This window comes from Anas platyrhynchos, chromosome 3 (assembly GCF_047663525.1).
Source record: "Anas platyrhynchos isolate ZD024472 breed Pekin duck chromosome 3, IASCAAS_PekinDuck_T2T, whole genome shotgun sequence".
NCBI lineage: Eukaryota > Metazoa > Chordata > Aves > Anseriformes > Anatidae > Anas > Anas platyrhynchos.
In genome coordinates this window covers 3,001,631-3,029,195 of record NC_092589.1, presented here as the reverse complement: position 1 = coordinate 3,029,195, position 27,565 = coordinate 3,001,631, and the positions used below count along the sequence as shown (strand labels likewise).

At 45.5% G+C, this 27,565-nt stretch overlaps 1 protein-coding gene across 12 annotated transcripts in view; it reads left to right on the top strand.

The window, feature by feature from the left end:
• The window catches only part of RALGAPA2 (Ral GTPase activating protein catalytic subunit alpha 2), a 141,185-nt gene extending 116,155 nt beyond the window's left edge, over positions 1 to 25,030 (top strand). For 9 of the 12 annotated variants that reach the window (XM_038176009.2, XM_038176005.2, XM_038176003.2 and 6 more), the window contains 2 exons: positions 10,795 to 10,916; positions 22,562 to 25,030. In XM_038176009.2, the coding sequence (XP_038031937.2) occupies positions 10,795 to 10,916; positions 22,562 to 22,716 (277 nt within the window). In that variant the 3' untranslated portion in view covers positions 22,717 to 25,030. Of the gene's footprint in view, positions 1 to 10,794; positions 10,917 to 19,637; positions 19,678 to 22,561 lie in introns of all 12 variants that reach the window. The other 3 variants (XM_038176007.2, XM_072035190.1, XM_072035191.1) reach the window with 1 other exon arrangement.
• The last annotated feature ends 2,535 nt before the right edge of the window (positions 25,031 to 27,565 follow it).

Genomic DNA, 27,565 nt, shown 5'->3' with positions numbered 1-27,565 from the left:
CCAGGACAGTCTTTGTTCCTAAGGACGTATGATTCCCCATAATGCGCAGCTGCTTAGCAGCGAGGGGCAGTTGTGTGCGCGGCTCCGCTTCTCTCAGCTCGAGCTTCTCTCCAGCTCCAGTGCGCCCATTTCCAGCGACTTTCTGTACGAGTGTCTCTGAGCAGTTTGCTGAGTTTGGCCGAACCTATCTTCATGAGGCAATCAAAGTGCCTACTCCCGTCCTGGTCTCCATTCTGCCAGCCTGTTCCTCTTCACTCCTTTTTCCTGCTTCTTTATTGATGTCACTTCATCGTGTTGCCTTTTTTATCCTGAGGGCAGGCTCCCCTCTTACACCCTTCTCCCCACAGCAGTTCTTTTCCAAACAACTTTTCATTGGTCAAACAACTTTGAATGTAACAACAGCAGCAAACACCCAGAAACTTCCATGCCTTAATGGCTGGAGAACAAGAAACCAGAGACTGCATGGAGTCTCCTGAATCACCCTTCTTTGTTCCCTCTAAACTCTTTTATATTCCTGATGGCCTCGTCGTTAAGAGTCTAATGTTATCTCAACCATGGGGCTTTCCAACCCCCATGGCCACATTCCCAAATCTCCCCCTTCTTTATTAATATCAACCATTTTCTCCACACGAATTACCACTCCATATATAGCAGTAAGGGTAGCAATGCTAGAATACACCGAGAAGGGTGTATACAATTACATGTTGAAATAAGGAGCAGTGTGCCTGTGGATGTATGTGCATGTATTTGTTTTGTGTTTATGGTGGGGGACTCCCAGCCAGGGTGGGCTGGCACTGGCCACAGAGCATCCCTGTGAGGCACATCCCTGAGAGGAGCCCCCTACCCCGGCAGTCAGAGGCTCCACCTAGGACCACTGTGGGGATCCAGTGCGGATCCAGGCCAAGGCCTCTCTTGCTAAGCAGACGGCTGCGTTCTGCACCAGCGTTATGTCTGAGTGCCCTGAGGGTGGGCGCTGCATGGGATGTTACAGCAGCCGAGTTGTGAGACACTGGCAAAAAGTCCATAGGAGAGAGAAAGATGCTCTCTTCTCCTGCATAGGCTCAAGCAGCAATCACTGCCACTGTGTGGACCTGTGGGAGCAGCATCGCATTTATGAGAAGGCGCAAGGCTTTCACTTAGCCCTGCCACCCTGTTTATTTTCTGGTTACGGCTCCAAGTAAACATTCCAGCGTCTGCTGCGTGTATTTTGTGACCAAATCTCATTATCTGCCTTGTCCAGAGGAAGTTGCAGCCATATAGTAGAGCCATGTGATAAAGAGCACTTGTAATTCCTGCTTGCCTGACTCACTTATCTCCATCAAGACTATTAATATTTCCAGCATGTAAGCAGTTTCCAACAGCTGTCAAATACAAACAATAAGCTATGAGAAAAACTGTTTCTGCTTCTCCTGCTGAACTTGATTCCCTACTTAATACACATACATGGCCTGAAGCTAAAGATACTGAATTCCAAGATTAGCCAACGGCTTGGATTTGGGTGTTTCACAGTGTGCTACTGCTGCCAAAAGCAAATGCTTTATCTTAAGAGAAAGAAAAAAAAATCTAGCATTGCAAAAAGGGAGCAAGAGAGCTACTTGACTAAGATTTTAAAACTACAAAATTCTTATTCATGAAAAATCCCAATTTAAGTCACTTTTATGTTTCTAAGATTAGTTAGTGGAAGTGTTTTAAAAAATATATCAGTTGCATTTTTAAATTTTTTCCAAGCACTCCTTACTGAGAGGGAGGCAGGACATTGGTTATTCTATAGTTCCTTAACCACAAAATCATCCTTTATCACTTTGAAATACATTTCCAATCTCTCTGTACCTCTGTCAACTGTAAAATGATGGTAATGATGCATCCCCTCTGCAAGGTTTTCTCACTTCTTATGAGTAAAATACCTGAATGTAGCCATCCTGCTTTGGAAACCAAGGAATTTAAGTAGCACAGATGCAAGGTGCTCCGTGCAAGATAGATGAAGAGCCAGAGCATTCCTGGGCATATTTAATTTATTTGTGTGGACACAGCATATTTTTTTCTCACTTAACACGTACTGGCCCTTCGTTTCCAGTAGGTCACCCAGCCAAGCAGTGAGGATCTCGCTCTTGGAACAGGCTGAATAATGCCCACATGGCTCGGCCATCTGTAAGTGGTGAATTAATCACAGGCACTGGTGGACAATGTCTTTATGTCACACATTCAGATAGGCTATATTGTGTGATAGCACATACCAGGTTTGACTTTAGTTAAATATTTGGTCCACACATGCTGCAAAAATGAATGACTTAGCAGTTTTATGCTTAACCTGACGCACACAGTGCAAAAAGTGTGGGTGAGAAAGCACCCACACGAAGCGGGAGGCAGAGGCACGATCCTGCTAGCAATGTTTTGTGGCTTTTGGTTTTGTAGCTCCAAAACAACACTGCAGCCTCCCAAACAGTCCCTGAAGTGTCCAGTCTCTCAGTCATGCTTTTTTTCTTCAAAGAATGGGAATTGCAAACGCCAACCAGTCAATGCAAACAGAGCTGGTTCTTTCTCCACAAAGTTTTGTGAAGGCTTTTAGTGCAACACAATGTCAGGCTTCACAAGAAGTCATTTCTGCAACCACTTGAATGATACCTCTGAAATGATTATGTGTTTGGAAGGACATCGGTTCACAGTCTTGCATCTGGTGTTCTGTTTGTTGGCCTTTATTGCTGTTATTACGGGGTTGGGGTTTTCAAAAGTTCTCCCGATTTGCCTGATAAAAGCTGTCAGGAGTTTCGCCATCCATCCCACAGGGCAGCATGGGCAATTCTGAGCAGGGCTGAAAAGCCTATGGCTGTTCTTCACGAACAACAAATTACCAGAACACTGTTCTAGTGCAAAAATACTCATGCTTTGAAAGGAAGGCTTCCCGTCCCTGTAACACGTGTCTGCTCTAACAAAGATGCTAATAACAACAGAAGGGCATAGTATTGCTGCTATGTGCTTAACAATAGTAGACCAAAGATAATATATTATTTCTGTGTGTTCAAGCAGCCAATTTGAAGAAACTGGATGGCATAAGTAAATGACAAATAATTGAACCTTTGTACCTTTGCCCTTTTTCTAAGATGTCCAAAAGTAACAGCCCATTAGTGGAGTTACTGAAATAGGTGCATTTTGTTAGTGTTTGAATGAAATTAAGACTGCAACAAAGCATGGGGGAAGCATTGCTCGGTAACATGTGACCTTTCCTGCAGTTATTTAGCCCTCGATGATCACCCAGTTTGTGGAACAAGCCAGATAATTGCAGAACATGAGCATCAACAGCTGTACATACACTGATAAAGTGGGACAGCCACAGTGTTATAATGATCTCTGTGAAAATACGAGCTAGGGATTTGTCTTCTGCAGCCACTGGACAGCTTTCCTTCTGGACCCAGACAGCGAAGTGTCTGCACGACAGCAGCTCCCACTCACTGTGTAGGCAAAGGCAGATCATGGCCAGGCTCTGCTCTCCATGAACTTCCCGTGCAGGTCTGTCTCGCCAGGGGTCTTCTGCTGTGGGGAGACCTGCAGATAACCCTGGCCCCTCTTTCTGTGCCTCTCTCACCCATCCTTTTTGTTGCCCAGTGCAGCTTTTTTCCAGGAGTAAGTAGTGCGCAGAGATGGCCAGTAGGTACCTGACCCCACTGTCCTCGGGAGAGAAAGCCGCTGCATTTCGGGACTCCGGGAAGGTGGCTTTCAATCAGGCCTGGGCAGCATCTGTTCCTGTAGGGTATGTCTCAGAGTGGGATAGGCAACGATGCACTGGCCATAAACTTGCATAACTGAAGTCATCACAGTTCTTGCAGGATGACAGACCGTTTTTCAGAGAGAGCTTCTTAGTGGTTAAACCTTGGTGTGCTCTGCAGAATGATTTACTAGCTAGGGCTTCTGGTGCACTAACTGGCAATAGGCAATTATGGCGTCATTTTAATCAATGGAAATATTGTAATCAAAGTCTATCAGTATGGTAGAGCATGAAGTACAGCTGTAACTGGACCTGGGATGTGCAGAGGGCCATCTGTACAACACAGAGCTCAGGGTGCCCTTTTTCTATCTACATGTATGTTTGGTAGTTTTGCCACTGCTTTGTGCACTGCTGCAGTGTTGTTTTTCTGCTATATTAAGCACAGTCTCAGTTAAACAAAACTGATAAAGGAAACGAGGTGCATTTCTGACATTATTGTCAACATTGCTGGTATCTATACCAACACGGATACCTGACAGGGGATCATTACAAGTACTCTACATTAGAATAAAAAAAGCTCAAGATGTGGGTAAACATGAGTGCCGAGTACAGAACTGTGTCGCATTAGGAAAGCAACCTGTTGTTCCTTCCCTCCTACCATTATGTGACTGCTCTGTAATGCTGTCTTCTCCTAGGGGCTTCCTGCAAGGAGGAAGAGGAGTAAATTAAGATGAAAGCTTGTTTTCTGCCTTATTCATAATAAATGCAAAAGTCTCCCCTGCAGCACTCGCCATGACTAATGTGCCACAGCTTCTTGACATCCCAGGGCAGTGTGAGCACAGCTGCCAGGCTGGTGGCTTGCAGCACACCTTGGGCCGTGCGCTGCCTGGTGAGAGCTGCAGGCCAGCACCGGAGCGAGCTCAGCTCGAAGAACAGGAACATACGCTCTCTGCCACGGGGCCCTTGGGTAGGAGTTTGCTGTGACATGGCTTGATTTCCAGGGAGCTGGTTTCAGACAGTGCGAAGCATGTTTTTGTTGTTGTTTTGCTTCACTCTCCTCTTTAAAGCAATTAATGGTGATCATCCACGGGCAAACAAATGTGTCAGGACGTTTTGGAAGTGCTGAGGAAGTCTGCTGTGTTACTTTAAGCAGTTACAGGTTATATGTTGCTCGATGTTACAGCTGTACCTGAAGCCCTGTCTGTATCAGTTACTACCTAGCATCCTTTCTAGCCCGCTGGCAGGACACCAGCCCCACACTGGGGAGGACGATGGCAAAGCTCCTGGCATGTGGTGCTGAGGCTCCAGGCACGCCTTCTGCAGAGCACAAATCTGCCGGGAAGTCTCTCCATACCTGCTGGTGTGGGTGAGAGCAAAGGCTCTGAAAAAAACAGGGGCTCTGGCTGAGCCATTCCCAGTGCCTGCAGATCCCCATGTGGCGTGCAGCAGCCGGAGAAGCAAATTGCAGGAAGGGTGGCTGAGCAGAGGGAAGTCATGCTGCAGAGAGGATGCTCTCCTCGTTTTGGTAGAAGAGGCTCCTCTGCCCGCCTCTGCCCGGGTGACGAGGAGCAGCCCTGGCACCTGCCTGCGAGCAGCAGCCTCTGCCCTGGCTGCTCTGCAGACAGATGAACAGACGGCATCCGTGGGGCTGGCACAGGGTGCAGAGCCAACTCACTCCTGCTCATGCAGCCATTGCTTTGAGTCAAGACAGTCACACAGAGGCAGCCTCCTCTGGTGGTGTTCCATGGCACAGTAACAGTCTTTAAAAATTCATCACTCTCTCAATAATCTCAGATGTTTGGGTTTAAAATAAAAGAAATAAATAAATAAATCTGCAGCTGCTGACAGGTGTGGTTTAATTGCACCTGTCCAGTGAAGGATATATGTTACTGAAATTCCCCGAAAAGTTTTCAGTTAAATTTACACAGTGGTGACAGTTACTAGACCATAAGTGACTGAAGCATATTGACTTTCACACTGAAATTACCTATCACAGCATTTTAAAAGCACGGTAGCTCTTCAGTGCTCAGAGCCATGAGGGGGACAGTCAGGCATATAAAGGTCATCTACCACCACATTTGTTGGCCTCAATTGTATGGCCCCTGCTTTATTCTACTTTGGTAAGTCCCAAACATTTATACTTGTGTTTGTTTTCAAAACCACTGTTGCTGTGTCAGGGGCCAAATCTTTTTGTGTACCCAGCTTTGGTTCTCATGGTACAAATTAAGAGGATATTGAAATAAATGTAACGGTCAGAAATGCCTTATTTGTACTTCTTCAGTACTGACATCTTGAAAGGCCAGCCAGTAAAACAGCACTGCATTTCCTCTGCTGCAGGGTCTGTCAGGCCAGCCCAAGCAAACAGCTACTTGCAAAATAGTTTTTCTGTGTCTTGCCTGCACAACACCTGCGAATCACCTGCATGAGCTGGAGGTGAGGCTGGAAGCCCCTGGGGTAGAGTTGTGAAATGTGCTTCTTGCATTTAACCGTAAGTTCAAAGAATTTATCATTCCTTCGAGTCTCCCTGTTCGGGTGGAGGCAGGAGTTGGCTTGTGATCATGTAGACAGCCTTGGTGTCTGATGGGTTGGAAAGAGCTGTCTGCCTCTATACTTTCAGGTTCTCCACTGGCCAGATGCCCTGCAAGCCCTTCTTGGGGTGGGATTCACATCACAGATGGGAATTGCAATCAGTTCATGCCAACAGTCGGCATTAACTTCCTTGGCAAACCCTCCGGAGCCAGAGGAACAGTCGCGTCAGCGTCTGCTCCTCATGGACTCCAGCAGTTGGGTCCCAGTCCGGGACAGGAGCCCCCTGGCACTGGCACACCGCAAACAACAAGCCATGGAGGGTAGCCAGGCAGTTCTCGCTTTGCCTGCTCAAAAAAAACACAAATAATTTGGGCTTTTGTTTGCATGAAAAGAGTGCTATGTCAACAAAACGCATGGTTGTTTCCATATATTGGTGAGAATATGAAAATGTTGCCAAAATGTTGTTGTTTTCTAAAAATAGGGTGCAGAAGGAATTGCTGGCAGTGATGGTTACCTGGTAGTTTTGCTTGAGGTCAGGGCTTGGAGGGATGTCCAAAGTCTCTGTGTTTTACACCGCACGTCTGAAGCTGGCACCATCTCGTAGAGGTTAAATGTGGGACTGATGCTTGCGGGTCGTGATCACATCTTTTACTGGCAAAATGTGCACAGAACCCCCTTTAAAGCTTGCGGCTGTGTGGCAGCGAGCTTGCAGTCAGAGCGGAGGGGCAGCAGCAGGACAGCATGCCTCCCGACCCCCCAGGACAGCAAGCCCCCAGCCCCACAGAGCCCTGGCTCTCCCAGGGAGCTCCTGGTGCTGGCGTGGCGCTGTGTGCCGGGGGAGCTGGCTTGGGGCTGTGCCGGCTGCTCCCTGCAGTGGGGCAGCTGTCAGAAGTGCTGCCTTCTGTCTGCTGTGGGGCTCCCCATCCGGCAGGAGGTCCGGAGTGGGGCTCACACGACTTGATGGCACATCCCGCTACCTGCAGTAAGACAGCGCGGTGTGTTTCAAGCAGCTCCTCTGAGCATCACGGTGGTTGTCACTTGGCTTGCAGTGCACAGTTGAGCTGTTAAAATAATTTAAAAAGTGATAAAAGAATTATGAAACCTCATAGCGTTGAGGTACTGAGATTTGCTGTATTCTGTTTGGAGCTAAATTCCTGCTGTCGTGCATTCATATATATATAGCCATGGTCGATAAATTCATGCCTTCTCATGGCTCTCTGCATTCAGCGTGTGAATCAGATAAAAATGTTTGTTCCTATTGAAAGTATTTTGCTCTAGAGTGTTGTCGTAGTAGAAGCAAAATGTAAAATAATGCAGTTGCGTAAGAGGTGGGTCAAATCGCCGTACATATTAAAAGAGGCTGCTTTTGATCATCTCCTTTGAATGTCTGGTATAACTCCATTTATCGGGAGATCTCAGGGGATGCCCAAAACCTTCAGATAAATGGGGGCTTAGTTAATCAGGGAAGCCAGCTGTCCAGCTCCTTCGGCAGGGTAGGGTTCAAGATCATAACCCATCCTCTGCAGCCAGGCCATCCCCAGAAATGATTTGCATGCTTCACTTCAGCAATTTAGCCTTGAGGCTTCTGCAGCAACGCCAGCCGGGCACTTTGGGCTTTCTCCTGGCCCTGCTCAACCTGCAGCATAGCAATGAGCAGCAGAAGCTGAGCTGCTGATGCATGCAAGGCATAGATTATATGGCCCTGTGCAAATACTGGCTTCACCTAAATAACGCAGGTAGGCTTCGCACTCAGGGGCAGGTTCATGTCACATGCTCATTGCAGACATGTGACGCAAATTTCATGTTAAAAAGTTTTGACATAACTTAATGTTCTAATAAGTTTAAAAGAGTAAAATCTGATCCCTGGTCCTTCAGGGTGAGGGCACAGCAAATGCACAACTGCAGCCCTGACAAGCCTGGGTGTTGTGCTGTGATTACCGGGGTGGGAGCACTCTTGGGTGGTGATGGGCAGGGAGCTTTTGGGGCTGCAATTCAGAGACCATTGCAGATTGCTATGGTAAAAGTGGCTTTGAAATGCTGATCCCCAAGCCTTCTGCACACCCCACCTCGTATGGCTGTTCTTTGGGTGTTTTCTGTTCTCTTGGACCCTCCAAAATACATCACTGGGACTCCAGGGTATCTGACTGTTGACTAATGATGCCCACAATAGATTTTGACAGCCCTTGCTGAGTTCGCACAGCTTTGGGTGCTGGCGTAGCCCTCGTGCCTGGTGATCTTGTTCAGGCGCTTCTCCCTTGGCTGCCCAGCTGGTTGGCTGAGTGGATTTTGGCCATTTTTTTGTGTACTTTGGGCTATCTTCCATCTCGTGAGGACAGGCTGTAAGAGGTGTGCAGCTAACCTTCTTGAAACCTCGGCGCTCTGTTTCTCTGAGCAGCCTTCAATAAAACGGGTACAAACTTCTGCCGTGCTGGCGGTTGTTGTGCATGTTGTCCGCCGGGCTGTTGGATGTGCCAGGCCTTCAATTAAGCAGCGGGATGCAATTAGGCGTGGCAAGGAGAGCCTTTCTGGCCTCCCCGCCTCGCCTCGCATGGGCTTGCCAGCAGACCGCAGGGCGTGCAGCGCAGGGCGCACGGATGGCGGGGCGACAGGCTCAGGTGGCCAGCAGCCGCTGGTTTGGCTGAGCCCTTTCAGCGATTTGTCACGCCTCGCTCCCTCCCTGCTGCGCCCGCACGTGCCAGCTCTGCGGCGGAGGGGCTGCTGGCCAGACGGCTGTGCCGCCCGCGCGCCCCGCTGACAGCCCAAGCGCGCGCCGCACAGCCCTGGCAACAGCCAAGCACGCCACGGAATAAGCATCTTCGTAATGAGAAGTGAATGGCATCCGTCAGTCCCTTTAGAATAGGGCCCAGGCGTGTGCCTCCTCTCCGAGGAAGTTTGGCAGCCTATTCATTAACAAGAGTCATCAGGAGTTCAGCCCATAATAGGGAGGCAGCCCCAAACGCAGGCAGGCTAATGCTTGCGCTATCAGGAATGCGTTCTCCTGGGCTTAGAGGAGAAAAGGGAGCACCGCTAAGCAAATAACGCTGTCAGCAGGTGCACGCTCTGAAACGGCATCTATTGATTTTCTTTCTTCAGGCTTCCACGGGAAGTTTGTAAGAAGATTTATCACATATCTGCCGTCCTCTGCTAGCATTAAAGCCCAAACTACCGTTTTTTGTGTTTTTTTTTTTTTTTGTCTTATCCACAGTGACTCTAGGAACTGCATACAGCTAAGACGCGCTTTGCTTTCTCCCATTGAGGCAAAACACTAGAGCCACCGTGTCCCATTTTTAAGTGCTCTGATTTTTTTTTAATGCTGTTTCAAAGTGTTTTTGTTAACGTGATGAAAGTCACAAATGGCACTTCAATATTCATTAGTAATGCTTTCCAATTTTAAATACCCTCACCTGCATTATGTTGTCACTGGTGTTCCTCTGTCTGCTCCTAATTTCTAAATTTAAATTGGCCTTTTCTCCCCCATAACAGCCTCGTAGAGTTAGAATACATTTCTGCACAACAGAAGCACAATGAGGATCTGAAAACTTCTGTTTAAAACAAGGAAATGGAAAATGAGATGTCATACTGGCTCCTGCAAGCGTTAATTCATAAAGTCATACGTGAGGTTCTTCAGCCCATTGTAGATTTGTTTCAGGCGTTATCCTGTTATTGGAAGTGTATGATTCACCTTCTGAGAAAACAGAAGCTGCACACAAAAGAAAAAGATTTGCTTTCTCCACTCTGAAAAGCTGCCGCAAGCAGGGGTCCTATTAAGACAGCTGGAAAGTTGCTTCAGCTTGTTACGCTTGTAAGTTTTATTGGTGACTGGTTTTTGATTACACATTTGAATGCTGTGTGTTCCAGGTTGCCGAGTTTTAATTAAAAGGCAATAGTCTTGATTTTAGATTGCTTTGTTGTCTGCATTATGCAGACAATAATGCATGCAAGTTTTTTTTTTCCCATGTGCATCATTCATTTAGGATACATAATGCTACACCTTCCAGCATCTGCCTTCAACATAAACTTCACACTTTTAGGATTTGCTTTTATTACTGTTAATTTCTTTTAAGAAGTATAATGATCAAATAAATGTGTTTGTTTGTTTGTTTGTTTTCTCTTCTATTCTGCAGCTTTTCCCCCCAGTCTAATCATTTTTCTAGTCTGACAGGGTTATTTTAACAGGAAGACGGTGTGCCAGGAGCTTTCCATAATGCTAATTTCTGTTAAAATTGGGTTGTGGTTTCGAAAAGCCTGTACTCTGGAGGTTTTTTGTTTGTTTTTTTTTTTTTTTTAGGTTTACCCCCTGTAACTAGCAATCTGTTGGACCTACTGAGTCACAACTTTTCACGAATGAAGCTAAAAGGTGTCATCCATCATTTCAAGCAACTGAGTGCTCACTCCTGGCTGCCCCTGTTCAGAACTGTTAAGCAGAATTGTGTAGTTTGGGTCCTCTCTTTTCCACACCGGCATACGGCTTTGTTAGTGTTTCTGTGGGCTTGAACTGCTGGTGTTGCACGTCATGTAAGAGCATTTAACTCTGTGCACACATTTCCTTAACTTGGCTGTTGCAGCTACGAGGAAAGAGCTCTGTACCTTGAAGCAATAATCCAGAACCATAAAGAAGTAATGACGTTTGAGGATTTTGCTGCTCAGGTCTTTTCTCCCTCTCCCAGCTACTCTCTCGGTGGAACTGGTGAGTCTCTGCATGTTATTCTTCTCTTTAGCACTAAGACGCACTTGAGCAGCAGATGTACACCTGTTTTTTGTAGATAAATGCTTGCAAATTTAAGAAAACCATTCTTCCCCTGAATCAACTAATGAATATCAAAAGGAATGATGACATTCATTTTAATTTGTTTTGCATCAAAGCTATTCACTCTGTTCCTTTCTTCAGCTATCCTGTTAACCCCTGAATCTAGCAAGGTTAATGAACTTTCTCTCAGTAATGTGCTCCGGTTCATTCAGGAGTGTGGGTTTCTTGCTGAGCTGGGAATATGCTGTTCAAAAGCTTTGCCTGAATCGGTGCTTACTTATCGAAAAATAGTTCCTCACAGTAGAAGCCGTTGCTACTAATGCTAAATGGGGATTATGCTGCTGAGATACCAGGGTCAGGGATTAATGCAAAAGAAATGTAAGAATGGTGTTCCACTGGAAAATCATAGCCACATGCAGTATGCTAGCATTTCCTTTACATATATATGAGCAAATTGTAGGCTTTCTTCCAACACCTGGTCTGGAATCTGTGTTTTTTTTTGTTTTTTTTTGTTTTTTGTTTTTTGTTTGTTTGTTTGTTTGTTTGTTTTTGTTTTTTAATTTTCTTTTTAATATATGTATGAATAAATGTGTGTGTGTGTGTGTTTATGTGTATAAACACTTCAGACTTTTATGATGATGATAATTCATCATCTTTATCGAAAGACAAAAATTTAATGCAGAACTCTGTGAATTTATTCCTCATATGTCCTATCGAGGTTTTAAGTTAGCATGCGTGAGTAAGATATGAACTGCTGCTTTGCTGTTTAAATTAAGTTTAAATATGTGTCTCCTCAAAGGGAGCACTGGCTCTGAAATGCAGATTTCCAGTTTTTCCATCCTCAAAAAGTATATAGTCACTACATGCTGGATTCTTTAACAAAGATTCCCTAATCCCCTTTTTACACTCACTGGGTGAAACTGGCACTTTCTAATTATTTCCTGCTACACTTTCGGATAGTTTAACAGATTTTTTCAAACCTGTATAAATGTTGCAGGACATCTGCTCTATTTTTCTTCAGCCTGACTTGTTAGAATATATCTTCCATCTAAACTGAAAAATTGAAGGAAGAAATTAAATTTACTAAAATAAATCACTTACAAATAAAATCAGCCATGCATCATTGTTTAACATTACTGGCTCCAATCCTTGTGCTTTCAGAGCTTTGTTAGGAGATAAGAGGTGTATGCATGTACTTGCATTGGTCGCCAGTAGCAGCAGGCAGAAGGCTTTGGAGATAAGCAAGCTGGCAGAAGTAAAGGGGAGCCAGTGCTATTTACATAATCGCGCCTCTGCTTCCTGGAGAGGCGTCAAGAAACACAGGGATGGCCTCTATTGATCTTTGTTGAACTGGAATACTAAACAACATTAGAAAAGCTTATAACTTAAAGCTTTGATTAATGTTTTCTACATTAAAAAGTAGAGCAGCTGTGAATTAAATTCTTTTATATGCTCTGCCAAAAGTCTGAGACAAAAAAAATAATTATCAATTTCAATAGAAATGTAGATTTTGTGCCCAGTGTTGTTAGCACTTCGGATCATTTATCTGTTGATGCATCAGTAAAAAAAAAAAATAGATATTGATATATTTTAAATGTTTTTCTCTATGCATAATTCCATTTGTTTGTGTTTCATGTTCCTCTTGCAGCACATAGGGATCCTACTCTAATCAAATTTAGTTCAACAAACAAGGACACATTCATTCAATAACACTGTAGTCATGCTTTCTGAATTCTGTGATCTATTTTCTATACAAAAAATATTTAAAATACATTTCCATTTTTCAGAATGCTGTTAAATAATTAGTTCTTGAATGTGATGTTATGATTTCACAATTTTATTTTCTAAAGACCTGCCACTGTCAGGTCCTGATTTTCAGGCTTCCAAACATCACAATTTTACTTCGTGCTCTCGGAGAAGCCGGGGTCTGGCTGTGACTTCTAGGGTCAGAGTCGCCACCTTGCCCCCAGTCTGTCAGTTACAATTCCTTTCTGACCAGCAATGTGCAGAGATAAAGGGCTGATATGGGCTGGGGCAGCGGCAGCCACGTCCCTCCTGCCCTCTCCTGCCAGTACCAGGAGCATGGGGGTGGCACAGCAGTGCTGCCGGTGCTGGACCCAGCCCAGGTGCTCTCTGGAGGCAACATGCCATTGGTGGCACCCCCAGCATCTCACTCCCGAGGGCTTTGGAAGTTGTCCTGGGGCAGGAATGAGGCAAGAAGAGTTTCGTCAGCGCATGAAAATAAGGTTTTCTGGATGGGACGAGCTCTGCTGCTGGTAGAGATGTGAATCCATGCCTCGGGGAGCGCTCTTTGTTTGAAGAAGTCTCCCCACGTTACCTACTCACTTACTTCTATGTTCAGTTGAGTATTGCTCGACAGCACTGCTGGCATTGACACGCCGATGGTGTTTTACATCGGTGAGTGCTGACAAACGTACTGGCAGCATCCAGAAGCAGGGCAGCCTGCTGACGGCAGCCTTCAGCCGAACTCTGGCACTCACAGCCCAGGGAGAGCCTGCAAGTGCTGCCCCAGCAATGCCCCAGTCACCAAGTCCTTGGGGTTTGTTCTCCGTTGGGAACGAACACACAAGGCTGACGCTTCTGTCTAGCGGAGGATAAGGCATACTTTGATCTTTCCTCAAATTGTAGAATCAGTCCTTTGAAACAGAGACCCAACCCAGGTGAAGTCTGAATAGATTTGCAGCCATCTCTCTGCCCCACAGAGGGCTTGGGGCCACCGGCGCAGCACAGGTGGGGCAGCCGGGAGGGTGTGGGCTGGGTAGGTTGGGTGGCTGCCCTGGGGAATCACGGCAAGGTCTTCGTGCGAGAGGGGAACTGCTATTCAGAAAGGGGAAAAACGAGCCACAGAGATGTAAATGTGTGGGACTGACACCGGGCTGTGTTCTCTCCCTTCTCAAGCAGGAAGCCAGCTGAAACCACCAACCCTGCCTGGCTTCTAAAGTTTTCAGGTCAATTTCAGGTTATTTCTACTCTGATTTTATTCTTAGTGCCACCTCATTTTAATCCTGTCATCATTGCATATACGTGTGCACAATAAAACGGCTCAGTGAGTAACTACATATTTATTAAAATTAAGACTGTTTTAAGCAGTTAATACACTACAAGAGGCAAATCAGAAGCATTAAATGAATTCAATATGTAGCCATTAATGACACACATTATTGGTGTGTTACTGACCATGATCTATTTATTTGAATTAGCTGTTTTTATGTTTTCTGATACTGCCTCTGGGGATGCTTCCACTAGATTCAAACAGGCTTCTTAAAATCTGCCCTGGCTTAGTGTCTCGTATCATAAATAGTTCTGCAGGTGTTTGTTTTATGCACAAACACAGTCCAATTGACCTCACTTGCTGTTTTCAGAAGTAAAAGAGCCTTAAACTCCGTATACGTATCATAGATACCCCTGTATATCTCAAACGCTGAAAATGCAGGCTGGTGGGCAGAATGGACGTCCCCGAACTCATTTAGGGGATGTGCAGATTAGGAACAAAAGATGAGAATACAGTCCTTTGTTGTTAAACTGGTGCATTACATGCTGTATTTTAATTAGGCTGGGTATGAGAGTCAGTCCAGGAAATCCTCAGTAATCCAACACTATTGAATTATTCTTATCCTTTCCCTCTGCAGACTTCTCTCCTTCTAAAGGATGGGTTTTTAAGCTGCTATCTTATTCTGCTCTTGCTCCCTCCGCCAAAAAAAAAAAAAGAAAACAGTTATCCAACAAAATATTTGTATATGCTTAAAAAAAACAAAAACAAAACAAAACAAAAAAAAACATAAAAACTAAACAGGTGCAAACAGATACAGAAGCGTTCCAACTTTAATTGCCTCTGGTGCCTAAAAATCATTATTTTTTCATTCAAGCTAAGCAGCCAGAACTGTGTTGACTCTTCGAAAACAGAACTAGTTGGATGTTCTAGAAGGGAAAAGAAATGTCTGTTTGGCCAGAGAAGTACTTAGATTCTACACTTTTATACTTGCAGGGGTAGCTTTCTACTTTCAAGAGAACCTACAAACTGCTTTTCAGCGCTGCAGGCTTGTTGTTAGTGCTTCAAAGGGTTAATTGAAATGGGCACACTTGACTGCTGAGAGGACTGATCTAATCACTGCCATATCCAAGTGCATCTGTTCACCATGAGGTCATTCTTGTGCATGCTAATGATTTGGAAAATAAAGCATAATGCTTGACGTTATCAGAAGGGATATAGTTTAAATCTTTACTTTTTTAGTTGCTAATCGCTACTGCAGAATGAAACAGCAGGCAGAAGAATCTCGGATTAATGCTTTCCATTTTCATTTTTTAAAGCATCATTTTCAGTGGAGTGTCAGGAAAACTGTGCTGGAAAACTCTGACATGTGGTATCTGTTGATAAATGGATTCTTTAATTAATATTATAGCATTGCCCAGGAGGAACACTTGAGTTCAGGAACTATAGACGTTTTCAGCATTCCCTGGTTTTAAAGCCTTGGGAACCCTGTGTGCTTATTTACATAAAACTGAGATTTTGCAGCCTTTTTGTTGAAAAGATGACACATGCTTCTCTTTTGTCTCTGGACTTTTATACGCATAAATTTATTGTAGAAAACGTGTAAGCGTACAACAAACAAGATTTGGATTATTTTAAAATGCTTTCTACTAAGAGCTGAGCTTTGTTTTTCACTTTAAAGCAAAAAGAGCATTTCCAATGGCTGTGTCGTTTTAAAATATATTTTTGGCAGAAGCAAAACAGAACCTGGAAGTTACTGTTGTATTGAACATATTTGCATTATTTTTAAATCTATTTCAGCAGTGACTCTTTTTGGTTTGGTTTGGTTTTGCTATTCTTTTTTCATTCCTTGTCTGTGAGAATCCCTGTCTACTTGAAAATCTGTAGGATGTTTGGGCAGTTTTATGTACTAGGCAGAATAAAAGTCTCTCTGGGTTTTGTGTAATGTTCGTATTTTTGGGAAGCTGGATGGAGCTGAATATTAGAAAATGCCCATCTGAAAACGAACGGCTGTGTCACGGTACTACTTACAGCAAGTGCAGCACGTGACAAGTGTTGAGTTTTAACGACACAAGCGTGTTGCCTGAAATTGAAAAATGAGTTCCTAGTAAGTGAGCGGTGCAGCGTTCCCTAATGCCCTGGCAGAGCAGAGCCCCCCCCAGAAGCCAGTTTTCCAGGGAAAAGAGGCGGTGCTGAAACCATCCGGCAGCGGTTGCGGACAGGTCCGTGGCCATGCTGCAGTGGGAGCGGCAGACTCCTCGCGTCCCAGTGTGGTGCTGCCCATCCTGCGTGGAAGGACGCACACTGTGCTGTGCCGTGCCGAGCTCGCTGTGAGGGCTGTGGGGAGCTGGCTGCACTCTGCGTGGGAGGCTGCCAGAGAGAAATTTGCAGTCGTGGAAGCGAATCGAATCGTTGCAGTGGTAGAAGTTGTCCAGGCAGTAAACAAAGGGGAGAAGGCTTGGGGAGGTGGAGCGAGGGGTGGGAAGCTATACCAAATGGGAAAGGACTGCAGGTATTAAATATTTTTCTCTTTCCCTGTGAAGATCATGCAGGAGGAGGCACAAGATGCAAGGCGCTTCTCCACGCCGTTTCCCTGGGTGGCTCCCACTCAGCCGACTGGAGCATCTCTCACACTGGCTCAGCTCTGGCCCTGCCACCTCTCGTGTGGGTCTCAGGGCTGCGTGGTCACTGACCCCACTGCTCTGTGCATGGCACAGCCAAGCCAAGCCGCGTGCTGGTTTGGAGCAGCTCTCGGGACCTGTGGTGCCATGTGTGCGTGATTCCAGAACTTGTTCCATCCCCACTGCTGGTGGCAGAGCTCTCGGTGCAGAAGGGGAGGCGTCCCATCACGGTGTTCCTCCCATGGTAGCTCTCTGCTCATCCAGCAGTTCTTGGAGGCCCTGCCTGTTTCTCTGCATCGCAAACAGGCAGAACCCAGTGGGATGCTGAAATTTTACCTCCCATCATTTCCAGTCCCAGAGTTTTTGTTTTGTGATCGTAAGTGCACTGTTCCCTGCTTGGCTGCTCGCAAGTGTATCTGTACACACACTGACGAACCATGTCATGAACCTCACCAGCCCTCAGACACCAAAGTGTTTTTCTCCCTGCTTGGTAAAATTTTCTCTTGGCCATGGTCGCTGCTTGGTAGCAGAGAATGAAAAGGTGCCAAATGAAATTTTCAATTGAATCAAGCATAATTACCTGATTTAATGAAGGAGGAAAGTCATGAGGCTCTGCAGAAACCCGAAATTTACCCTTTCTCCCCAGAGATGCCTTTCAGCAAGACGCACAAAATAAATCTCATGTTTTCCACTCCCTCCTTCCCTCTCACTTAGTGACACCCGCATGAGGTATCCAAACAATGTGACACAGCAACTCTGTCCACCTTCTGCCTCTTCTCATGGCAAAGCTGAGAAACCCTGGCGCTTTCTGTGATAACAGATGGGTGCTATGAACAGGCAGAATTTTGCTGAATGATGAGGCAGCGAGCAAGTGGAAGTACAGCCCTTCCCACACAGGAGCACCAGCTACATTTTCAGAGACAACACTAGAAATCAGAAACGCTGATTTTCCTCTGTGGGATTCGGTCAGTCAGTGAAAATCTTTTGCAGGCTGTGGCATCCCCCTTAATTAATCTGCTCCAGCCCAGAGCACTCCGAGGGGCTCGAGCACCCCACTAGTAGTCAGGTGGGAGGAACGGAAAGGAAGCTCCCATGCCCTTGGCATGCCACGCCACTCTCCAGGGCTGGTCAGACCCCTCGTGTTTGTAAAGAGCTGGATTTTGTGCGTGTCGGCAGCACGGTATTTTACATATTTTCATGAAATGCTCTTGTCTAGTTAGTGAAATTCCTGGCTTCCCCATGAGGGTCAGAAATGCTCTGTTACCCAACAGGACAGTAATGCTAAGTACCATGAAGCAAATCCTAAGGTGGCATCAGCTCTGTGCCCTCTGTAGCGCCTCTGACCCGAGTACGCCGAGGCCAATGTGCATGGTGCCGACTGGGCTGGCTTGGGGGCATATGGACCATGCAGGATGGCAGGGGAGGCATGGGACTGCTGCCACGGCCTGCAGTGCAGTGGATGGCATGAGTCCAGCCCCTTGAAAACTCCAGATGAAACTTGCAGGGGGAGGTCGGGGTGGCCCCATCCAGAATACCTGCCTTTTCTTCCATGGAAGGGCCAAATGCAGGTGTCAAGCAGCTGCCACCGGTGGCAGAACAGTGGCATAGTTCATCAGATGGTGCTACACAAGACACCTGAGCAAAGGAGCACACGGTATAGATGCAGAGCCAAAGATTCGATCTCTCACATCCTTAATGCATAGTTTGCTGCTGTACCTGCATTTCAGGTCATTGGCATTCAAACATGCTTGGTTTTGAATGAATGCAGCCACAGTTCCTTTACCTATTGATAATGGCTTCAGAACACACTCACATGGTGTTTTCAGCTGTGTCCTTGTCAGTGGAAAGCAGAGCAGGTCAAAATGCTAAGCGGATTTCCCGTGTGATTCTCTCTGCAATTTTCTTGCCTCCACACTTACTGAGGAAGAAACAAAGGTTTCCACAGTGGTGTCATAGCCGATAGGCTCACTGTGGGGATAAGTCGTGACCCATGTGGAAACCTCATGGATCTACCTCAAGTACAAAGCTTTGAGATCCTCAGTGATCACACATGCTGTTAGGGTCCATTCTCATGCACATGGGTTCGCCCCAAGTGGCCACCCTGGTCCTCCCGTGCACCAGCCACGCTGACCAGGTACGAAGCGAGCCAGGCCTGGAGCTCCCAATGTGTACTGCAGCCACCTGTGACGGGGGAAAATTGCTTAAAAGAGTTTTGTTGTTGTTGTTGTTGTTGTTATTGTTTGTTTTTTGTTTTTGTTTTTTTCCTGGGGAATGTACCCTGGTGTTGTGTGAGAAGCCTGGTTTGTTCTATTCAGTAGATTAAAGCAAATCAGATCTCTGCAGCTCTCCAAAAGATAACTGTTCATTTAAAGCGTGCTTTTGTCTGTATTACTAACTGAATTTTTAATCCCTTTCTGCAAGGGACTTATTCTAAGATCCTAAGGTTGCATCACCGTAAAGTATTCATACCTGCAAGAGCTGCGGAGGTGCCTGATCCTGTTGGTGTGCAGGCACACCCTGCACGTGCTGTGTTTTTATGCACAAACATTACTTTCCACCTGCGTGAAGTTTATGTGGCACAGTGACGTGTATGTTGTTCACTCTGATTTTTTAACCTGGCTACAGTGTAATAGCAGTCTAGGTCTCCAAGAAGTCTCTCATTTTACCCAGATTGAACCTGTATGACCACTAACAATGCTGGAAATGTAGGAGTAAGAGGATGCTGGATGCCCATGGCACCGTGTCTGCAAGTTTGGCAGAAGTTGAAGACGACAATTATTCATTCTAATTCTTGCCAACGTTTCCTTCCTCTGCTTTTCCAATCAATGCACCAGCAGAAGCCACAAGAACGCCCGCAGTCGCCACTTTCTCCCCAGGTCCCTGGTGCTGAGGCGACCCTTTCACTCAGCCCGCTGCCCACCGTGCTCAGCTTGCTGCTGAGCGCCCATGGGCAGCCAGCCTGGGTTTCGCGTGAGCGCAATGTGTGTGCTTGTTCCTGTATTTACACCATTTTGTGTTCTCTCCCTTTAGATTAGAATATGTAATGGTCTCGTTACGGTAATTGCCGCAGGTAAGAGCGATGCTTCCCACAGGCCACACTGCTGGCGTCGCGCTCTATCACTAACCATGCTCCTTCTCTTCCTCCTCCTCCTCTTCTTCCTCTTCCTGTGCTGGTGGCTTGGCCTTAGGCTGTCTCTGCCTCTCCCTAACGCCATCCCACCACCCCTGCCCTCCTGCTGCCCACAGGGAAGGGCTGATGTGCTCCCCATGGGCAAATTCCCCCTGTGGCAACTTCCACCTGTTTGGTTGAATTTTGAAGGGCCCGAGCACTCCAGGGGCCCACCTGTGAGTTGAAAATGAATACTTTTTATTCAATACACCATTCCGGAGCTGCTGCTTGATTTTTACAACTTCCACTTGCATGCTGTCTGTGCACCCTCTGAACCAAACGCAGGACCACAGCAGCAGTGACAAAACGAGCGAGCCCCTCAGCAGCCCCTGCACAGCCCCGTGCCCTCTCCCCGGCCAAGCGAGTGAACAAAGTTGCAGGCTTCCCCCACAAGGAGGCCATGTAATTAGAGTTCGTTTCAGACAGCTTGCAAGTGGAATTATAATATTTGTATGAAAGCCTTTATCTTTTGTGGTTATTACTCGCTCACTCTGCAGCTGCCGTCTCCCTATCAATCATGGTGGTTCAGGGGCTGCTCCAAGGTTGACTGCTAAGCTCAGGACTCGCTGGGAGAAAGTTGTGACTGAAGGAATGTGTGGGCTGGGGGCCGGAGGGTTCTGGGATGGGGGGGACCGGGCTGCGCCTCGTCCCACGCCCTGCCCGCCGCTGCCCAGCCTTTCATATGCGCAGGCGAGTCATTGTTGGGAGCCTGCATGAATATTGCTTGAGCTTGTCCATTTGGTGAAAACTGTATTATTTTGACCATCTGCCATGCTGCTCAACTGCAGGAATGTAAAGTACGGCACCTCCCTCACACCCCCTTTCTCCCCCACGCTTTTCTCCCTGCGAACAACACCGCAGGTTTTCTTTTTAATCCCAAACTGACAGCTCCACATTTTTCACAGAAAATGCCTTTGCACATTTTCATGTTTTTCACCCTTTTTTAATGCGCTATTTTCCCTTCAGTCAGTTGTCTTGAAGTATAAATGTGGTAAGTAAAGATTGCATCTGAAATGTGAGCACCAGGTTGTAAACTGGCTACAGGACTTCAGGGAAGCAGGACAGGCTTTAGATTTAGCTGCAGCCAGACCTCAGCTTTACAGCGTTTATCATGTTGGTTCACCAACGTATCCAGAGTTAGCTACAGCACAGGGCTCAGGTCTTAATCCTTCAAGTGAGGAAACAAAATGAGGGGCTGCCTGTGCCCAACAAGCACTGCAGAGTTCCCAGTCAGTCACGAGGTTCGAGCGCTGTGTGGACGTACCAGGTGGCACTGCCAATGCTACCAGAAAACCCCGCCAGGAGCGCGAGCAGCTCCTTTGTTTGCAGGGCTTGCTGATAAAATGTGCTCTCCCTAAAGCTGCAGGTCTCTGAACCAATTAACCAGCACATTTGACCTGAGCATTTTGATGCCTTCAGCACGTAACCCAGGCACGGGCTGAGTTGCAGAGTACTTCTTGCATGCTTGAGTCACTCGGGTTAGTGAGCTGAAGGTGTGTTAGACATCCCTGCAGTCATCCATCATGTAGATTAAAGGCAAATAAAGGCACAGCCAGAAGATACAGACCCCTGTCAAACTCCAAGTAGGTTTGTGCTGCAAAATCCAGCCATTGGTCTGAGTTCAGAGGTGCTCATCTGGCTGCAGGGACTGGCCCTGGCCTCTGGTTTGGGCTCAGCCCTGCTCGGTAACACAAACAGGGGCTGCAAACACCTGAGCACGGCGCCGTTCCTCTGCCACCAGAAAAAAAAAACACACAGAGATGGAGAGGGAGTTGTAACATGATTTAAAAATACTGCAGCCCAAGGGAGCTGATGAAATGACATTCACGCCAAGAAATGCCTTGGGACAAGTCAAAGCCCCAGCAGCAAGAGCAGTGCGGTGTTGCAGCATCTATGCAAGTATTCCCCAGCGCACGGCAGGGGCTGCGCAGGGGACAGGCGAGAGCTGTGTGCACACACACTCAGTTTTATTCATTTATTTTTTAGTTCAATAGTCATATCCCCAGCTGCTTATTCAGACAACCCATCTAGCCCTGACCTGTAGTCATAATCACCTCTGGGGAGTAACTGAGGTGTAACTTCATGTTGTTGAACAACAAAGCGTAAATGCACGTAGCATGCACTGCTGGTGTCCAGTATTTCCCAGCTCACAAACACCATTCCTGAGTGCTGGTCATGAGAACAATGACACTGATGGGCATTTGGTGTCCTGTTTGAATTATGGAGCTAAGGAGGAAAACTTGGGATTCTTTATTTTTTATCAGCTACCAAAACACATTCCAGGGACCCTGATGAAAGTGAGCACGTTCTGGAAGTTTGCTCTCAGACCTCTGTCATAGACCACATACAGAAAAGTCTCTTGGTGAAATGCAGCAAGAAATATCAAGCAAAAAAGTAATAAGCAAAATAGTAATTGTACACATGTGAAAGAAACATTTTCTGAGTTCCATTTTGCCTTTGTGGTTGTGGCTAGAGCTCTGTGTCAGGCTGCTGCAGGTGCTGTGCAGACCGGTGCGGGGGGCACTCACAGTCCCACACCAGCTCTGCCTGGAAGCTAGCACAGAAACCACTCATTTCTCCTGAAAACACAGGGTGCAGCCCCTCAGCTGCCTGGGCAGAGTCTCTAACATAAATGTTCAGATCAGCTGTCATAGCCCTGAGTAACGTGGAAGAGGAGGTGGAGAGGGGCTGCCCTTTGCAAAGCAGTTGTTCAGCTGCAAACACAGGTTGCAGGCAGGTTGTCTCATTTCTTAGGCACCTTCTCTATGCCCGTTCTGTTTTCCAGGCTGCCTCACCACAAGCGCAAGCGCCGACCTTACTGTCACCATAGGAATAGAGCTAGCGGAGCCAACCTCGCCGACGCTGCCACGTGCCGCCAGGAGCAAAGTCTCTGGGAAGCTTCGCCGCTCCGCCAGCACACTCAGCAAGTCTTCCAGCTGAAGGGCTGTGGGAATGCACCCCCTTCAAGGAACCCTAAAGACCTCAACATGTATCGAGCCATGTATTTTGCCAACAGAACTTGAAATTCGGGATGAGCGTGTGCTGAAGGGGATGGGCAAGGGGCTTGCTCTGTAAAATTATCGTTGTATGTATTCACGTAGCCATCCTCGATGACCAAACATCACCTGTGCTCTCTTGACTGTTGCTGTTGCGAGGAGCATGGCGGTGCTGGGGAGCCCTCCCGGCAGCATGCGCCTCTCCTCCCTTGGCACCTGTGTGCAAGGCAGCTGTCGCAGCAAGAGGACACAAACCAGTGCTGAAACCAGTTACCTAATGTAATTTCAGAGCATTGATTGTAGTCATTCCGTCCAACACATAATTGTGTATTAGGGAATTTTGTCTAAGTAGAAAGGAGTTTTCTAATGACTAGACGTTAAAAATCTCCTCCTCCTCTGAAGTGTGGGTGAGTGATTGAGGTGCTTTTCAGTATCTATTCAACCTCTGCTCCAATTCTGTTTTCAGTAGTCATCCAATGCAGGTTTTGTGCATGTAGCTAAGAATTAGTAATAATCAGAGAAGCCATTGATCTGAAATGCAGGAGGGTGCTGCCAGTTTCATCAAATGGCAGCACCTGCACTGAAATCGCTCTGCTTAATCATGCTATCTTATTCAAGGTCATCCATCACTACCTATTGTGCAAAATCCTGAAGCTGAGGATGTTCCAGCCTGTGCTCGGTGCATTCAGCACCGCAGCAATCCAGGCTTCTCAGCTCCTCTCCAGCGTGCTCAGTATATGCCGGCCTGTGGCAAAGGGAGGGCTGGGGGTGGCAGCACCCTGTGCCAGGCATCAGCCGCTAGTCAGCAGCTACGGTGCCAGCTTGGTACAAACATTTCACATCTTTGCACGTGTTTTAGCCAAAAGACCTCTTTCTCAGCACTGGCTTTAGCTTCAGGATTGTTTAGTCCTTTCCAATAATGTTTGTGGTGGCTGCATAATGTGAACTGCTCACTATGTGTGGAAAATAAAAATAGCCACATTTCTTTTTGAAGAGCAAATGCTGCACATCTGCTATGACTACTCACCAGGGCTTGAATAATTGTGAGACAGTATACTTCTGAGGTAACCACTTCACCTTTTCACATCAGGGCAATAATCTGCAAATTGAAACATCTCCACTTAGTTAGAATAAAATAAATCTGAAGGTTTTCAAGGACATGTAGTGTCCTGTTGGCACTTTGTGTAGTAAGCAAATCTTTTATTTTGAATAGGAAATGTATTTCATACTACATGTATCATATGTTTCCAGGGGTGAAAACTTTTTATACCTTAAGAAAACATGTATTATAAAAACGGCAACCCAGAAGATGTACTGCATGAATGCAAACAGGCAGCATGAGGAAGACATCCAGACCAAAGGCAGGAATGGGCAGATGCTGCACCAGCGAGACGCAACAGGGCACAGTAGCACGAGCCCCAGTGCCCCCGCAGGACGCAGGACCTTCTGGTGGCCGTGGTGGGGCTGGCACCGTGCAGCCCAGAGCCCCCAGCCACTCTTCATATGAGGATGATTGGGGCAGGCGGCGGTAAAGCTCATCTGCATTACCTTTGGTTTTTGGGTGTTCTGAACATCAGTGTCTCTGTCCAGTATGACAGATATACCGCTGGCCTTCCTGTTCCTCCTCAGGTCTGGTTCTTGTTGCTTTTTTGTTCAATTTTTGGTTATTATGCTACTCAGCATTTAAGTGAACATCTCCGAACTTAATGTGATTTGTCTGAAGTGAAGGGGACTGATTTTTAAGTGAAGCAAAATGCATGATTGGGCCACCAGTTTTTGCACTTCCACTTATGTGTTAACTTGAGTGTCCGCCTGTTTTTGCATCATCATCTCTCTGCAGTGCTTCCCTGTAAATGTGGAACACTGTGTCACAAATACAGTACCACCAAGCTCATGGGACATTTTTGCTGTTAGCTTTGTGAAGCAGCTTGCTGGCGGCACATCCCCACGGCGTGCCTTTGGCTGGGCACTCACCATCCAGGGTGGGAGCTGAAGCACACAGCGAGCGGGTGCAGGGCACAGTTGGCATGCCTGGGATCCAGGTGAGCGCAGGAATCCTGCAGGGAAGGAGCCCGCTGGCCAAGCGTTTGACTGACATTTTGATTTTCTGCCTCACATTTTGGTTTTGATTTCTACTGATTGTGTGGGGGTAAATTGGAAAATAAAACATATTTTAATTTATTTTTTTCATGATGGAATACATGATGTTGTCTTGTTCTTAGTTAGCTAATAAATGGTCTGAAATAATTTCAAAAGCATTCTGAATAAAGTGAGACTTTCCTCTTTAGAGCAATACACATCTCTATTTCAGAGAAGAATTAAAACACCAGTAAAAAGTGTTTTCCTGATGTCAAAAAAAAAAAAAAAGTAATATTAATTTGTGAAAACTCAGCTGAAGTTGTGTACCATAAAGTAAACAACAACAAAGTTGTCCTGTTACCCCTCAGAAACTTCACAGCCCTGAGCTCACAACAGCTTCTTCTTTAAAGAGCAGCGAGCAGCACTGTGACACTGGGGCTGCTGCCACTGGCAGTGGCCGTTCCCAAGGGGCTCTTGTCCCCGCACCATGCCCAGGGGCAGCACCTGAGCTTGGGAAGCACGAACTATGGGTCACCATGTTGCATGCCTAATGGTTTTTCAGGTCTGATTCAAACCTGGTCAAGGATCTGGGGCTAAAGCCCAGTGCATGCGGTGTGCAGCAAGGCCCCGTGGCTGCACTGCTGCAGTGAGCACTTGTTGCAGGCTGCTCAGGAATGTGCTTCGCTCACCTGTGGGCAGGGAGAGACCAACCCACCTGAAAGACATCCTGCTGAAACCCTCTGGCATCTTCTCATAAAGGTTTTGTACTTTTACCAAATGGTTTATTTCTGGTGGACAGCAGGTGGCTTTTGTTTTATCCTGGGTTTTGAAATACAAGGCAAAGGGGATCACAAGGCCACCTAGTAACACATCTAAGAGTGACTGCTGCGGTTCAGAACATTTGATGCCAACCTGGCTGGTCCCAGCAAAAGACTTTGCTGTTAAGCATAGGCAGCACTGCTGTCAGTAGTGTTTCCCCACCTCATGCTTTGGCACACTGATGACGGCACTTGGCCAGCACGTGCACTTCAGCAGTATTTCGGTGGCAGAGCATGCTCCCAGCACACATCATCACCAGCCTCCTCTGAAGGGGCTTTGCAGCATCTTGCTAATAATACTTACAGAGCATTACTAAACCCCAGAAGACATTATTTATATACCATTCATTGCAAGAAATGCATGATGACAAGGCTTCCCTTCCTAAGCCGTGTAATGCCCCATTGCTGGGAATTTGCATGGACATTAAAAACAATGTTTCTTACAGCAATTTTCTACTCTGCAGAGATATCACTTACAAAAACGAAGGGGGGGGGTGTGCTCCATCATAATTATGTTGGGGGTGCTCAGGCATTAACACCCACTTAGGCCAGCGGGAATGATACGGGATTATTTGGCAGTGCAAAAGCAGCTTTGAAATGTCTGCTGCTCTTTCTGAAGGGACAACCAAGTTCTCTCTTGAATTGCTCTCTTCCACAATGGAGAATTAATCCAAACGACTCTGGTAAAGGCCTCACGTGCCCCATTTGTACCCCTAACTGCACCCGTTGGCCAGCATGCAGGAGCATGACATACATATTATATTATAAATTATATATATTATAAAATATGCACTGTAATGTAGTATAAATGTCCTATGTACAATAAATTTTATATTCTTTGTACATTATTAATATATATGTAACAATAAAATGTTAATTTTTATTATACAAATATTTATTAGTTTTATCCAAATATATTATGGTTTGCAGAAAGCATATACAATATTTATATTGTATATTATATTACTTTATTTTTAGTATATTTATATTATGCATGTGTTCACACACATATATACACTGGATATATACATATATACATGTATATATTACATCTATACATACACATATTGCTGTATAGACTATAATATATTCTGTATATACTACATAAACTACAATATTGCATATTATATGTAGTATATTTCTTTAAAGCATAAGTACTTACTAAAAGTTATACATGGTTATATAATCTCAGTAATGTATAAATAACACATCATAGATTATATTTAATTATCAAAATAATACTTGATACTATATATGTCATATAATGAAAGTATAACATACATCATAGAATATTTGATGCAATGTACAATATAATATGGACAATACATAGACTATAGATGATAGATTATGCATAATATATATAATGTACATACATTGTGCATGCATGTATATGCCCCGTATGCAGTATGTGCATATACATATAAAACAGTGCATTCTATAACGAACACTCTATACACTAAACAACATAGTCTTAGAAAGCTAATACATACAAAATTATATATATTTTTTCTTTTTGTATGTAATACATACAATTTATATATGTGAAATATATAAAATATTTCATTATCTAAATAATAAAGTATAAATAATTATACATATATACTACATACAGTGCTTTATAATATGCTTTCTATAACAAGTTTTATATAACAGGCAACATATAATTTCTAATACACGTTATATATCTCATGTGCCATACTGCATAATACAACGTATACAAATATTGATAAATTTTATATATGAACATCTAATCTTCATTCAAGTTACATATTTATAATCTATTATACAGAATAAATTCTATAGCTAGCATCTAGTTAGTTTTATAATTTGTTTCATTTATATGTATGAAATTTTCTAGGTCCGAATCTAAGGAACCATTGGATGCAGATGGGGTTT